We start from the raw sequence: 17460 nt of genomic DNA on the forward strand, positions 1-17460 counted from the left end.
TGTAATATAATAAATTCCCACTATAAATTAAAATGTCTCTTATTAATGTCTTTCGCTTACCTATAGTTGACAGGCCAGCGGACCATCCACATGCGGTGGTAGGACAGGGAGGTGACAGAGAAGCAGGTGACCAGGGTGAGGGTGTAGAAGGTGGAGACAAACACCTTGCAGAGTCCTTCGTTCCACTCATAGTTGGAGTGTTGTCGCCGCAGCTGAATGACACAATACATGGTGATAGGGATACCCATGTTGAGAATGTGCGTCCCAGCCAGTGTGCAGATGAGGAATTCCAGAGGCTTCCACTTCTTCTGCTTGGCGCTCACGCTCAGGATTCCCCAGGCATTGGCCAGGATGGACACTCCTGAGCAGACCAGCCAGGCCAGTGCGTTAGTGCTGATGACCTCATCGTTCATGATGGAGCAGCCTGCGAGAGCTGGTGGGGGGTGGAATGGCAAAAGGTGTGGGAGCAGCCGCGGGCAGAGGCAGGTGCCAGGCCCGAACAGGCATTCCTACAGGGACGGGCAGTCCTTCCTCCGGATATGCTGAGAGGACAGGGCGAGGGGCATAGCAGTGAGAGGCGGCAGTGGGCTCGGGCAGAATAGGAGCACATGCACTGAGAGCCAGTCCATTGCCGTAATAATCCTGAAAAGAAAAAGAAAAGACAGATATGACAAGGATAAAGAGATGAGAAGAGACAGGTGGAAGACATACAGTGCTTGTAGAAACTCATCATACCCTGTGAAAACCTTTACCTTTTGTCATATTACACCCTGGAAAATAAAATAAATGAAGTCTGCATGTGAGCCGCATGTACACATTATACACCTCATCATTAAAATAAAAAAATCGTTTTAAAAAATCTGGAGGATTATTAAAAAATAATCAGTGAAATGCCTGGTTTGGTAAAATGATCAGCCCCTTAGAGTATACCATTAGAAACTTGCTCAGGTGCAAGTAATCAACTTCCAGATTAAACACTAAACAGGCTAATTGTCCCACCTGACATCAATAGTAATGGTGTTTAGCTGTTTCTTGAAGATTCCACTGTTAGTAGTGCATGGTACGGCCAAGAATTCACCATGGTTGGGAAAGTGCTTTCAAAAGACCTCCGGGATAAAGTTGTAGAAAGGCGCAATTTGAGAGAAGGCTACAAAAACATTTCAAAGGATTTATTTATGCATCGGATTACTATTCAGAGCATCATTAAGAAGTGGAAAGTGTATGGCACTACTGGCACATTGCCTAGATCAGGCCGTCCATCCAAAGTGGATGACAGAGCCAGGAGGACATTAATAAGAGAAGCTACCAGAAGGCCAAAGGCAACTTTGAAGGACTTACAAGGCTTTATGGCTGGGTCTGGCCAGTTTGTGCATGTGACAACTATCTCCCAAGCTTTACACAAAGCTGGCCTGAATGGTAGGGTGGCACGAAAGAAGAAAACACATTTGGAAGAGTCTGATACCATCTGGCAAAAGGTGCTATGGTCTGATGAGACCAAAATGGACCTTTTTGGATTGACTGGTCAGAATTGTGGGGAAAATGCCAAGTACATCCAAATTATTGAGGAAAACTTGCGTCCCTCTGCTAGACACCTGGAGATGGGCAGGTCATTCACCTTCCAACACGACAATGACCCTAAACATACTGCCAAAACAACAATGAAATGGTTTAAGGATAAGAAGGTGAATGTCCTTGAGTGGCCAAGTCAGAGCCCTGACTTAAATCCAATCAAAAATCTGTGGATGGATTTGAAGAGAGCAATTCATTGCTGCTCACCACAGAATCTGACTGAACTTGAGCAATTCTGTAAGGAAGAATGGGCAAATATTCACCAATCAAGGTTTGCAATGCTAGTACAGACATATCAAAAAAGACATGACTGTTAAATTAACCCAGTGGTTCTCAGTACTGGTCCCAGCACCCCACTGCTCTGAACATTTTGTATGTCTCTCTTATCTAAGGCTGCGTTTACACTTGGCATTAACATGCGACCTGTTTTCAGACACATTGTGATCGGATCTCAGTGTAAATGCAATCCAGACATTATGTCTGCATTCCAGGTTGTTGTCACGAGAAACCCCTCCCCTCTCTCTCGTATTTTCAGAAGAAAGACAGAGGAAAGTACCCAAAAGTTGCAGGACTACTCATTCTCTGTAAAGAATGCGCATTTTCCTCACCACAGCTGCCAAAAAAGCAAACTGACCACTTCTGGTCAACTATTCACCAGGGCAATCCACTACAGACTTATTTAAATGTTGTGCGGGGAAAGACAGATCCGATCAATTATCCAGATAGAGAAGTCAGTTGATGTTGCCAAGTGTAAACGTGCCATGTTCTGATGGATCTGCTTTAACGGATCATGGTGATGCATGTTAATGCCAAGTGTAAACACAGCCTAACACACCTGATTCAGATAATCAGCACTTTAGTAGAGAGCTCCATGAATTGAACTGAGGCCTAGTACACAGAGTTTTCCTCCTTTGTTTAAAAAATCTTGCCTAAAAAAAAGCCTAAAAAAAGCATGCACTCTGACATCACAAGCCAATGTTTTACCAGTGTTTTCTCCTGTTTTACCAGCTACACAACAACTCTGGAACCGGAGTTTCTGAAAATCTTCAAGTTTTCAAAAAGGTTTGGTTTTGGTGACCAAACCGTAAAGAAAAAGCTGCAGTTTTGAAAATACCCGTATTCATGTGGACAGGGCCTGAGTGTGTCAGTTTTTGAGAGACATACTCTCAGAATGAACTCAAAGTAAAACAAAAGCATTCTGAACACTCACAAAGTAACCACTAAAACAGTCACAATTTTATGAGCCATGTTTTATACAAAGAAATTCACATGACCATAAAATCTTTCAGTGGTAAAGGTTATCTTGGCATGCTTTCTGCGATGGCTCGCGGAGGAGACATAGCTCTAATAATCACTGCTATGGGTCTGTTACATGAAGATGAAAGCCAGTGGAGGGCCAGTGTCCCTAAACGCTCGGCTCCATCCCTAATCAAAGACACCTGAAAAATCCAAACAAACTCTTGATGATTACTTGCAAATTACAGGCAGGTGTGTTTGATTAGGGATGACACTAAACTGTGGTGGAGCTGGGAAGGTGGAGGGAAGCTAGATCAACTAACACCAGATTAAAGTAAACGGCTGCTTTTATGCTTTGATGGTTTATTAGAAGATTAGATGGGATTAGTCCTGAAACTTCATTAAATAGCATTACTGACGAATATGTGTAAACGCTGTACATTGCTAAGCCCAAATGCTGTCCCTGGAGAGCTAGCATCCTGCAGTGCAGTTCTAACCTTTTTTTCTAATACACATCTTTGTAATGACCAAGAGTTCCTAAAAAGGTGTATTAAATTAGGGGTCGAGCTGAACAGGATGGTAGAGCTCCTGCTCCACTGAAGCATGGCCACTATTTACCAACTCTAATGCCACATTTGGGGTTTAAATCATAGCTTTGATATTGTTCATAATATTGCAGGATTTTATATAGCCACCAAAAATGATCATGTACACACTGAATATGCAATACATACAATAAAAATTGCTTTGTTATTATCTTTATTATTGCTTACATTGCCTAAAATTAGGATCAGGGGCCTGTTTCATAAAACAAGTTTACCCAATAAGCCAGGCTTATTTCAGTTAACCAAATCAACTGACAATAGTTCAGACAATAGTACATTAGGTAAAGAAAAAAAGCTCTTTGAGGAAAAGTTTCTGATGCCTATAGGAGTAAGAATGGTTTCAAAACCATTTCCAAGCAATTTGTAGTGAATTACACCACTGTTTGAAATCAGCAGCAAATGAAGAGCATTTCAAACCGCTGAGATTATATCCAGGACCACCAAATTTTGCCAATGAATATAGACGTAAGTTGTTGTAACACAGTTCTAAGAAGCCCAGCATATATAGTTCTGGTGTATTCAATTAGGATTTAAGATGATCTGTTGGAAGGCAGATCTCCACAAACAGGATGAGAGGAAGATTCCAATATCAGTGATCTAATAAAAGCTGTTTTATTCTATATGAAGCCATTTCACTACATAATAAACTGTTGTAAAGTAAAACAAAATTATCACCTTCCAAGTCCACTTCCAGAACAAAAATTGACAGATAATGTACTCACCCCTTGTCATCCAAGATGTTCATGTCTTACTTTCTTCAGCCGTAAAGAAATTATGTTTTTTGAAGACTTCAAAATTGTCCTATATCACTGTTTTTTTGTTAAGGGTGTTTGATCTTCTTTGCATGTTCACTTTGCAAAGACTGGGTTGGTACTTCTGCAGTGAGGATGATTTTGAAATGATTTTTGAAGTTGAGGGTGAAAATACGATTGGAGTTTTTCGACATACCCTAACTGTCTTGAGTCAGAATACACACAATTCACACAAGCATTTGAGATGAAAAAGTATTTAAATTGTATTTTTAAATGAAAATAACTGATCGTTTCGCTAAATAAGACCCTTCTTCCTCGTCTGGGATCGTTTACAACCGTGTTTGGGATCGTTTGAAGCCGCATTTAAACTGCATTTTGGAAGTTCAAAATCGGGGCACCATATCAGTCCATTATAAGGAGAAAAATGCTGAAATGCTTCCCTCAAAACACATAATTTCTTTATGGCTGAAGTAAGAAAGACATGAACATTTTGGATGACAAGGGGGTGAGTACATTATCTGTAATTTTTTTTTCTAGAAGTGGACTTCTCCTTTAAACCACTTAAATTGCACAAGGTTTGACACAAACTTAGGTTGCCTGCTCCACTGAAGCACGGCCACTATTCACCATGTCACATCTCTGATATGTCCCAAATATTTATCATTTTCATGTGGTCTAGATATGCCATTTCCAGATCGCCATAAAAAAGCTTGCTATGCATTTTGGTATATAAATGTGCAATAATGATATAAAAAAGCAACAACCACTCCTTTCATTTATCCTGTAATCGTCTGTTTCAAATTGCAAGACACCACAAGAATAGATATGCAAATTACAGAAAACCAGGCCATAATAACAGTCAATCACACTGTCAGATTCTCATGGATAAACCCTTTATTTGGATAAGATAATAAAATAGCAGTAACATAGCGCCTTTGTGTTATTCACAGATTGTCCTTTCAAACAAATCTGATAAGCACAAGTGCTTGTTTGTGTGTGTGTGTGTGTGTGTGTGTGTGTGTGTGTCAACACAGAAGTGGCAAGCATTAATGACAAACATCTGAGAATATTTTTTGCTGTTTGTTTTTGCCAAAGACGCCTGACAATCATGCCAATGTTTATTTATTATGAAGGATATATGTTAAACCAAATGCTGTTTTGTGTGTTTTTCAAGTCTTTGTCATTAAAGGCTTGCTGGAACATTTCTCAGGTTGGTGTGTGATACATAGCAGAACGCTGGGCATCTGTGGACACAGATTGAATTAAAAATAGCAAAATGTTTAATTTCTTTTTCAATTAGGGGGAGCCCAGTTTTTACACAGTAAAAATCTAGGTTAAAATAATTTGGCTGTTTTTTACACACAGTTGTTTTATGCCCAGCTCCAGGTAACAGGATGACTTCAGTATGTCTACAGAGCTGGGTAGTAACTGATTACATGTAATCTGGATCAGTGGTTCCCAACCACGTTCCTGGAGGCCCCCCAACTCTGCACATTTTGCATCTCTCCTTTGTCTGACACACCCATTTCAGGTCTTGGAGTCTCTACTAATAAGCTAACGATCTGAATCAGGTGTGTTTGATTAAGGTGACATGGAAAACATGCAGTGTTGGGGGGCCTCCAGGAACATGGCTGGGAACCACTGATCTGGATTACGTAATCATATTCCAAAAATTAAGTACTTGTAATTATAGTAAGTTACATTTTAAAATACTCGTAATCAAACTACAGTTACTTTTTTATTGATTACATGATTACATGATTATTCACACAATAGCAATAAATTATTCATAATTTATTGATTCTCTCTATTTTTTTTTTTTTATCTTTTACATTTTATTTTCTAAAATAGTCTACTGCTTATATACAATCAGAACGTCCAGTTTTGTGGATATTCACACATAGACAGTCATGAGTCAGGTGGCGACACAGCATTTTGGACAATGCACTTACAAAAATAATTTCAGGTTTAAGAAGTGTTTCACCATTGCATCAACTACTGATGAACACATTCATTTTTATTTGAATTATCACTCAGTAGGTTAACCATGTATTATTACACTGACCAAAATTATAAACACAACACTTTTGTTTTTGCCCCCATTTTTCATGAGCTGAACTCAAAGATCTAAGACTTTTTCTATGTACACAAAATGCCTATTTCTCTTAAATATTGTTCACAAATCTGTCTAAATCTGTGTTAGTGAGCACTTCTCCTTTGCCGAAATAATCCATCCACCTCACAGGTGTGGCATATCAAGATGCTGATTAGACAGCATGATCATTGCACAGGTGTGCCTTAGGCTGGCCACAATAAAAGGCCACTCTAAAATGTGCAGTTTTATCGCACAGCATAATGCCACAGGTTTTGAAAGTTTGGAGAGAGTGTGCAACTGACATGCTGACTGCAGGAATGTCCACCAGAGCTGTTGCCCGTGAATTTAATGTTCATTTCTCTACCATAAGCCGTCTCCAAAGGCGTTTCAGAGAATTTGGCAGCACATCCAACTGGCCTCACAACCGCAGACCACGTGTAACCACACCAGCCCAGGACCTCCACATCCAACATCTTCACCTCCAAGATCATCTGAGACCAGACACCCGGACAGCTGCTGCAACAATCGGTTTGCATAACCAAAGAATTTCTGCACAAACTGTAAGAAACCGTCTCAGGGAAGCTCATCTGCATGCTCGTTGTCCTCATCGGGGTCTCGATCTGACTGCAGTTCGTCATCGTAACTGACTTGAGTAGGCAAATGCTCACATTCGATGGCGTCTGGCACTTTGGAGAGGTGTTCTCTTCACGGATGAATCCCGATTTTCACTGTATAGGGCAGATGGCAGACAGCGTGTATGGCGTCGTATGGGTGAGCGGTTTGCTGATGTCAACGTTGTGGATCGAGTGGCCCATGGTGGCGGTGGGTTTATGGTATGGGCAGGTATGTTATGGACATGAACACAGGTGCATTTTATTGATGGCATTCTGAATGCACAGAGATACCGTGACGAGATCCTGAGGCCCATTGTTGTGCCATTCATCCACGACCATCACCTCATGTTGCAGCATGATAATGCACGGCCCCATGTTGTAAGGATCTGTACACAATTCCTGGAAGCTGAAAACATCCCAGTTCTTGCATGGCCAGCATACTCACTGGACATGTCACCCATTGAGCATGTTTGGGATGCTCTGGATCGGAGTATACGACAGCGTGTTCCAGTTCCTGCCAATATCCAGCAACTTCGCACAGCCATTGAAGAGGAGTGGACCAACATTCCACAGGCCACAATCAACAACCTGATCAACTCTATGTGAAGGAGATGTGTTGTATGGCGTGAGGCAAATGGTGGTCACGTCAGATACTGACTGGTTTTCGGTTGTAATTAATCTACCCAGCTCAGTATGTCTATAATAAAATTGCTTTGTGCATAAAAAAGTGATCTTTATTATTACTTAAAATGCCTAAAATTAGGATTAGGTCTAATGGTTTCAAAACCATTTCCAAATGTTTTGCAGTGAATCACACCACTGTTTGAAATCAGCAACAAATAAAGAACATTTTAAATCACTGACAATCTATTCAGGACCACCAAATTTTGCCCATAAGCATGAACATAAAAATGCTGTAAAACAACTCTAAGAAGCCCAGGATAACAACAAGAATTACATGCACATCTTGCCTCAGTCAATGTCAAAGTGCATGAGTCAACTATCCAAAACAGACCACACAGCTTTGCCCTACATGTGAGGTTAGGATGGAAGAATCCACTCCTCTCAAAGGGGAATTCAAGATGAGATTTATCGACAGTACAGATGCTGTAAGATGGAGTCTATATTTGAAGAGTTCAGATGCAAAACCAGCTAAAAGCCACCTCGGTCAAATATGAGATAAAGATACTGAGTGAATGCTCCTGACACAGAGTATATGTCCATCAAATACTTCAAACTCACTAAATTCCAGCCTCAGCCCAATCAGAAGTACCGGTACCTACTTAGAAATCTATACAAAGTAGCCAGAAAGAAATGCTCATTTTAAAGTTCAGATGGATTTAGAGGCTTTTGCATCTGAACTCTTCACATATAGTTTTCTCCTCAGTGGCCATAAGACTGAATAGAGAGCAATGTAGGCTTTCTCTTGCATTTCCTACTTAGACAAATCAGACATTTCCTCTGATAAAAAGACCTCTGAGAACATTTTCTTCATCAGTTTTAGAAAAGACCTCAACTCACTGAGCTCAGATTTAACAAGATGCCAATGAAAAGTTTCAGTAAGATCTCCACAAGAATGCAAACATTTCTCATCAAACAAAGAAATCACCCAGACGGACTTAGCTAAAAAATTCTTTATCAAATATCAATGCACTTAGAACCGACTAGCTGCAGTTACTGTTTTTAGGAAAAAGAAATTCCAGCTGTTTGCTAATTAAGACATCAAAGTGACTAAGGACTGTGCTGCATGGCCTTCATTCAAAATGTATCTGATGTTTAATAATTGACCGCTATAACTAGACGAAATGACTGAGAGCGGGTAACTTCAGTTCACCAAAAAAAAAAACTAAAATTCTGTCATCATTTACAGAATGATTACATCATGTTGTTCCAAACATGTATGACCTTCTTTCTTCTGCAGAGCACAAAAAAAATATATGTGTATCTTCTTTTGTGCACTGTACGTACGTTATTTCTCAAGAATCAGTCAATCAATTTGTATTCCAAAAGAACATTCATTTGTTTCCCCTGTTTCTATCTCAGGATACCCATCCTAAGCTCACTAGAACCTTCAACTTTGATTCAGCTGCATATCCCACTTCCACTGTTACTGAGCAAGAAATCCAAACTACAGCCATAGTCCCATACAAAGCATTTTAGAAAATGGATTTCACGAATAAACGAAGGACATTGTTTAGTTTAGTTTTAAAGGAGAAGCCCACTTCCAGATCAACAATTTACAGATAATGTACTCACCCTCTTGTCATCCAAGATGTTCATGTCTTTCTTTCTTCAGTCGTAAAGAAATTATGTTTTTTGAGTTAAACATTTCAGCATTTTTTTCCATATAATGGACTGATATGGTGCCCCGATTTTGAACTTATAAAATGCAGTTTAAATGCAGCTTCAAACGATCCCAAATGCAGTTGTAAATGATCCCAGCCGAGGAAGAAGGGTCTTATCTAGCGAAACAATCTGTTATTTTCATAAAAATAATACAATTAATATACTTTTTAATGTCAAACGTTCGTCTTGTCTTACTCTGCCTGAACTCTGTGTATTCTGGCTCAAGACAGTTAGGGTATGTCGAAAAACTCTGACTCAACTTCAAAATCGTCTTATATCACTGTTTTACCATTCTTGTTAAGGGTGTTTGATCTTCTTTGCATGTTCACTTTGCAAAGACTAGGTCGGTACTTCTGCAGTGATGTAGGATGATTTTGAAATTATTTTTGAAGTTGGGGGAGAAATACGACTGGAGTTTTACGACATACCCTAACTGTCTTGAGTCAGAATACACAGAGTTCACGGAGAGTAAGACAAGACGAGCATTTGAGATGAAAAAGTATTTAAATTGTATTTTTAAATGAACATAACTGATCGTTTCGCTAAATAAGACCCTTCTTCCTCGTCTGGGACCATTTACAACCGCATTTGGGATTGTTTGAAGCTGCATTTAAACTGCATTTTGTAAGTTTAAAATCAGGGCACCATATCAGTCCATTATATGGAGAAAAATACACAGTTCAGGGAGAGAAAGACAAGACGAGCGTTGGCATTAAAAAGTATATGAATTGTATTATTTTTATGAAAATAACCAATTGTTTCGCTAGATAAGACCATTCTTCCTCCACTGGGATCATTTACAACCGCATTTGTGATCGTTTGAAGCTGCATTTAAACTGCATTTTGGAAGTTCAAACTCGGGGCGCCATACCAAAATGCTGAAATTTTTTCCTCAAAAAACATAACTTCTCTACGACTGAAGAAAGAAAGACATGAACATCTTGGATGAGTACTGGAAGTGGAGTTCTCACTAATAGATAGATCAACAGATCACTACATTTCTATTTTCCAATGTTTAATTGATTGCACGCAATGAAATTAAGCCGACAAATATTCAACGACTATTGCATAAGGTAATTTTTATTAAGTAAACTGAGCAAGCAGCAAAATGATTATCAGTTGAGAAAACAGCATTTGGTTAGTACTGGAAGCGATTGTTTAGTGTTGGATTTCTACTATTTTTAAGTACATTTAAAAAAATCTTTTTATTTATAAATACTTAAAACATGACAGTTGCAATCAGTGAATTTACTGCCAGGACTGATCCGACCTCATGATCAAGTATAATGTGCGTATGTTTACATTTCTGTGTGAAGAGAGATGTAATGCTGACCTACATCTGCATCTATCTTAGCAGGATGTCTTTGCACAGCTCTCCAAGATTGTGGCACTCATGTTAATACTTCACTCAAAAATACTTACAGCTATTATCGAAACATAAAAGGAGATAAAACAAAATGTCCAAGCTGTCTAACATGCAAATAAAATGGATGCTTATTCAAACGGTCAAGCTCCAAAATGGACTAAAAAGCACCATAATGACTTGTGCAACCCAATGCTGGCCTTATATAGAATAGGAATAAACACAGCCTTAATTTGGCAGATGCATATGTTTAAACTAGGTGGGTCATGTGACTCACAAGAATGCTGCTTGCTATCAATGACATCAAGCTTGGCACAGCGCATTTGCACATCAGTATAGTAGCACTAACTTTATTATGGTTTCCATTATTATGCACTCATTAGATAGGAGACTTTCTGCTGACAATGGCATGTCAAACTGATCTTGTTTGTAAAGGAGCAACAGAACAATTCTGCTGCAGTATAAATGGTCTGCAGTGGAAACACTTCACACATAATTGCTGTGTTGAACAAGTTTCCAAAACATAATTAAAGAGAGAATGTCTGACAATGAGCAGGCCTGTGAGCAGAGCCGAGGGTAAACCAGGCATTACTTACTCACACACGTGCTTTGCTCTATAACAGATATTTGTGGGTTATTTTTGTATATTAATTTGCAACACTCTAGTAAGAAACCATTCTGCACAGCCTGAAGTGTTTATACTATTGTTTGAACACTCTCTCAGTGAGTTTTCTATTTCATATTTCCTTTAGGCATTCATTTAAAAAGAACAGTGCAGCACTGCTTATAAGGTTAAGGCTGTTGATTGTTGAATTGCTGGCGAGTCAAGCAGTTTATTGTAATGCTGCTTGCTAAACTCCAGACTGCAAGCCACATCAAGTGGCAGGAATACATTTGTGAACCCTTTGGAAAATCTGGATCTTTGCAAATCTGGATTTTTGTATTGCTTACACATAAAATGTAGTCTGATCTTAATTTTTGTCACACTCTACAAACAAAGTCTAAGCATCACACTTTTCATTTTATTAATGCATTGAGTAATCATTCAAAGCACAGAGTGGAGAAAATAAGAGAAACATTGAATTTGTAGATCCTCCTTTAGCAACAGCCTCCACCAAACAATTTTAACCTGTTTTGGACCATCACTCCCCACAAATCATTGTGTGAAAATTGTAGTGTATTAATATTTCTTGATAGCACACTTATGCCACAGTTTAAGCCTTAAATGGAATAAAGTCAAAACTAAGAAAAACATTTTTTTTTTTTTGTCAGTAACCAGGCTTTTTGTGCCTCCATTTAAAGGGCAGGGCATTGATGCAACCTACACATCCAGTATCATCTCCTCATTTACACTAATTAGCTTTTGGAAAAGTCATAACACAGAGGTTCACTTACTTTCTCCACCCTGCACTGTGATTACTCATCTTCAAAAAAAAAAAAAAAAAAAAAAAAAAAAAATTTAAAAGTGCAACTGTTTGTGTTTCATTCCTTTGGACACTTTTTTTTTTGTTTGTTTGTTTTATCAATGTGACAAATTAAAACCAGACCACATTTAATGTTTCCAAAGGTTTCACAAACATAGTCTTGCCACTGTACAGTATACTGTACAACAAATGCATAAAATATATTTTTTAGTATGTAACTTTTAAAGAAAGCAATACGATCAGGGCATGGAAGGATAGGACAATCCACACAATAATTAACAAGTGTTCAATTTTGTTTTAATCTCTTTAAACTAGCCATTAAAAGAAAAGCAAACCATAAAATAAAAGCAAAATGAATGTTCAAAATTCAACTGCCAGGAATACTTCCTTAATTTATCTGAGCTTACATCCTCAGTTGGCATCACATGACCGTGCTTTTGGACTAATTTGTTTTTCATGTATCTTTACTTCACTCTGTGTAAAACAGAAGTGCACTTTAGCATGAACGAGTATACTTATTGCAGAAAAAGAATAAACTTGTTGCAGATTGTGTACATATACACAGGTACAACTGAATGTAGTGTTTTGTGCACTCCTTTGCATGTTAACCGCAATTAAATGAATATGTATTATAGTTTAAATTGACTGTATATTAAATGCAATTAGCTTTTGAGTGCTTTTTTGACCCATTTATGTAGGACTTCACTACATCTGAATCATAATTACTTCTATTGCCTTCAAAATATGGTTAAAGTGTACTTCTGAATGTACAGACAAACATTTATGTTAAACTACTGAAACTTGTCATGTATTACAATATATTAGTAATTACACATTTGATAATTAAGTTCTAGTTTAGTACAATTAAAATATATTACTTTAAATGTAATACTGAACAACACTCTACAGCTGAAATTCTAATCAAGTACTTCACATGTTTGACTTTGTTAGTCAAAGCATCAAAATAAGTGTGCTTCTGTAAGGCATGGCAAAAGATATGAAAACATAATGATTTAAAATGTATGTAAGTAAAGACTAATGCACAAATACAGTATATTGCTAATTGTTAGTTCATGGTTGCTAACTATAGTGGTAATGCATGAGACCTTATTGTACAGTTATATCACTAATGTTTATTTTAGTATTGTTATATTAGCAAGCCGCCTGCATTTTTTAAAGATAAAATTCACAATGTTATTGTATATGCTTAAACCCAAACAAATTTAGCTGTTTGTCCAGCAGAAGTAACATGTTTGGTTACGTTAGTTCCTAAGTGTCAAAAAAAAAGGCTGAAAAATGTTATCTTAGATTATGTCATCTGATCTTGTCATCTTAGATGGTTATCCTATTATACAACAGCTATACAAAAAAAAAAGAAGAAAAAAAAGACACAATATTCATGACAGAACAAAATACCAAATAAATTAAACGAATGGACGGATTGATTTACCTTGCTTGCAATATTAAAGCAGACAAGTTTCCAAAAACGTGACGAGGAATATGTACCCCTGATGTGTAATATAATAGATGATGGCTAAATGCAGCCATTTACAGTCAGCTAAAGGAGGGAGCTGATGTCAATATGCTTACACTAGACGTTTTCTTGATGACATCTGAAATGTCTTAACTGCAAACTGTTAATTATTTGAGTGTCACATAGCTAACGTGTTTGTTTTCGTACCCCGTAGTATAAATAATAGATCGTCACCGATTGTTAAAATGCAAATGAAGCAGTTTAATAAACGACATTTGCAGTAATGAATAGTTGACTGCAGTGGTGTAGGTGTTCAGTATAGACTATGATGTTGTTTGTAATGTGAGCTCTGTGGGCGATATGTCACATGTGATAATGTTGAACTGTATTAAATGAAGCCACGGCGATATCTTCTCTCTTCAACTCACATTTGCTCCTATCAGCTTCTTATCGGCTATCGAGAAAACAACTAAATGTTAAATCACGTTAAATGCGTGTAACCCAAAAACGAACATGTTACGCTCAAATATGCATCATAAAAATCACAGACATTTCCACTGAGATTACATTTACTGTTTAAGTGGTTCGCGAAAGGAAACGTTACCGTGGTAACCCACCTTTTTGTAGATATCCGTCGATATCTCCAGATTTTAAATGTATTGCTGCTTCATTGTCAACCTTTATTTCCTCAGTTTCGGTTTGTGCGCTATTCTATTCCAAACACGAGAACCGCACTCCAGAAACGGAAACAATATGGCTAAATGTGGCAGTAACTGCTGAAGAAAGACCACCATTTACGCATCCAGAGGTGAACGGGAGATGAATTCATGGAGCACAGCGATGAAACAACAATGGTTGTCCGTTATCGCGACGTCTCATTGAGGTCTTGCTGGAGGAGGAGGATGAATGAGCATCAGATGATGGGAGGCTGGGATCAGATCTCTCTCTCTCTCTCTCTCTCTCTCTCTCTCTCTCTCTCTCTCTCTCTCTCTCTCTCTCTCTCTGACTGTAACCAGATGATGTTCAAAAATGTGCACTTTAGCGCATACTAAAGGTTTCTAAACGGTCAATGAATCAACTTTTTAAGAAGTTAGTCTGGTGAATCTCGCCCAGGTTACATTTAATCCATTTTAATCTTGTTGTTTTTTTGTGTGTGTGACGTGAAACATGATGATAATATCGGCTATATAGTATCTCTGTGCTTTAAGTAGACCTTTAAGTAAAATAAAATCGCCTCAAGGACTTTCATGCATGAACGGTAAATGAGTGAAATATGTAAACACACACATATATAACATATATATATATATATATAAGAAGAGTTGTCTTGTACAATCGTTAATTATGCCTTACACAATTATAGCTTCATTATTATACAAAAAATCTGCCCCTTCATATGCAAATGCCGTCATGACCACTCAAACAAATGGAGAGCCGCAAAAATAATGAACTGCAGGCTAATTCATTACTCGTGTGAGAACAGCGAACAGTGGCCATCATGTTGGTTTTCTTATTTCATTGACACTATCACACAGTTACATAACACGCTTGGGGAAGATTTCCTTCTTTATAAGTTGCTTAATGTATGAATAGATCTTCCCTTAAGGCTACTATAGCGCCAAAAAAAAAAAAAAAAAGTCCAATTCAATGGATCAACAAAATAGCCTTTCATAATAACACCCAGTCATTATGGAAGTACATCCAAATACATGATCTCATATTCAACAAAAAAGAACATCCATCCATTCTCCAAACTTCTTGTCATATGTACAGTGGGTACGGAAAGTATTCAGACCCCCTTAAATTTTTCACTCTTTGTTATATTGCAGCCATTTGCTAAAATCATTTAAGTTAATTTTTTTCCTCATTAATGTACACACAGCACCCCATATTGACAGAAAAACACAGAATTGTTGACATTTTTGCAGATTTATTAAAAAAGAAAAACTGAAATATCACATGGTCCTAAGTATTCAGACCCTTTGCTGTGACACTCAGGTTTAACTTTTAAAACTCAGTCTTTAACTCAGGTGCTGTCTATTTCTTCTGATCCTCCGTGAGATGGTTCTACACCTTCATCTGAGTCCAGCTGTGTTTGATTATACTGACTGGACTTGATTAGGAAAGCCACACACCTGTCTATATTAGACCTTACAGCTCACAGTGCATGTCAGAGCAAATGAGAATCATGAGGTCAAAGGAACTGCCTGAAGAGCTCAGAGACAGAATTGTGGCAAGGCACAGATCTGGCCAAGGTTACAAAAAAATTCTGCTGCACTTAAGGTTCCTAAGAGCACAGTGGCCTCCATAATCCTTAAATGGAAGATGTTTGGGACGACCAGAACCCTTCCTAGAGCTGGCCGTCCGGCCAAACTGAGCTATCGGGGGAGAAGAGCCCAAAGATCACTGTGGCTGAGCTCCAGAGATGCAGTCGGGAGATGGGAGAAAGTTGTAGAAAGTCAACCATCACTGCAGCCCTCCACCAGTCGGGGTTTTATGGAAGAGTGGCCCGACGGAAGCCTCTCCTCAGCGCAAGACACATGAAAGCCCGCATGGAGTTTGCTAAAAAACACCTGAAGGACTCCAAGATGGTGAGAAATAAGATTCTCTGGTCTGATGAGACCAAGATAGAACTTTTTGGCCTTAATTCTAAGCGGTATGTGTGGAGAAAACCAGGCACTGCTCATCACCTGTCCAATATAGTCCCAACAGTGAAGCATGGTGGTGGCAGCATCATGCTGTGGGGGTGTTTTTCAGCTGCAGGGACAGGACGACTGGTTGCAATCGAGGGAAAGATGAATGAGGCCAAGTCCAGGGATATCCTGGACGAAAACCTTCTCCAGAGTGCTCAGGAACTCAGACTGGGCCGACGGTTTACCTTCCAGCAAGACAATGACCCTAAGCACACAGCTAAAATAATGAAGGAGTGGCTTCACAACAACTCCGTGACTGTTCTTGAATGGCCCAGCCAGAGCCCTGACTTAAACCCAATTGAGCATCTCTGGAGAGACCTAAAAATGGCTGTCCACCAACGTTTACCATCCAACCTGACAGAACTGGAGAGGATCTGCAAGGAGGAATGGCAGAGGATCCCCAAATCCAGGTGTCAAAAACTTGTTGCATCTTTCCCAAAAAGACTCATGGCTGTATTAGATCAAAAGGGTGCTTCTACTAAATACTGAGCAAAGGGTCTGAATACTTAGGACCATGTGATATTTCAGTTTTTCTTTTTTAATAAATCTGCAAAAATGTCAACAATTCTGTGTTTTTCTGTCAATATGGGGTGCTGTGTGTACATTAATGAGGAAAAAAAAAGAACTTAAATGATTTTAGCAAATGGCTGCAATATAACAAAGTGAAAAATTTAAGGGGGTCTGAATACTTTCCGTACCCACTGTATGTTGTGCTGCCATCGCAGCATTTCAGACCATAGGCAGGGAAACACCGTGAACAGATGACCAGTCAATCAGAGCAGTACATACAGTCAAAAATACTTAATGTTTCTCTCAAGTTCTGAAAAAATGTCAGCAGTCTTTATGGACATAACGATTTTAAGTCTACCTTGCCTTAAAGGAACACTCTCATTCTGGCGTAATAATCAAGGAACTTTGCTGCCGTATCATGAGCGCAGCAGGCGCAATGATATCACGCAGCGCCTGAAAGTGACCGGCACAAAGTTTGTGTAGATCAGAGTTGCAGCTAGCAGAGTCGACGGCTGTGTAATATCATTGCACCTGCTGCATCAATGGTACGGCAGCAAAGTTCTTTGATTATTACACCGAAATAAGAGTATAGTTCCTAGCCATATCGACCTAAAAATCGCAACTTTTCATTTTTCGTCCGTCTTTTTACATGATGTACCTACAGAAGAGTCAAGTTTTAAATAGGAAAAATATCGAAATTCTTTGTTCATTTTTGAGTGAGATGCTAACGGTCTAATCAGATTCAATGATCTATGCTAAGCTATGCTAAAAGTGCTACC

At 38.6% G+C, this 17460-nt stretch overlaps 1 protein-coding gene across 1 annotated transcript in view; it reads right to left on the reverse strand.

Moving 5' to 3' along the window:
• LOC127169208 (probable G-protein coupled receptor 153) overlaps nucleotides 1-14410 on the reverse strand; it is a 39048-nt gene extending 24638 nt beyond the window's left edge. Inside the window, 2 exon segments of the mRNA XM_051116412.1 lie at nucleotides 61-642; nucleotides 14096-14410. Of these exon segments, the coding sequence (XP_050972369.1) occupies nucleotides 61-413 (353 nt within the window). The 5' untranslated portion in view covers nucleotides 414-642; nucleotides 14096-14410.
• Between the last annotated feature and the right edge of the window lie 3050 nt (nucleotides 14411-17460).

Source organism: Labeo rohita, chromosome 8 (genome assembly GCF_022985175.1).
Source record: "Labeo rohita strain BAU-BD-2019 chromosome 8, IGBB_LRoh.1.0, whole genome shotgun sequence".
NCBI classification, from domain to species: Eukaryota; Metazoa; Chordata; class Actinopteri; order Cypriniformes; family Cyprinidae; genus Labeo; species Labeo rohita.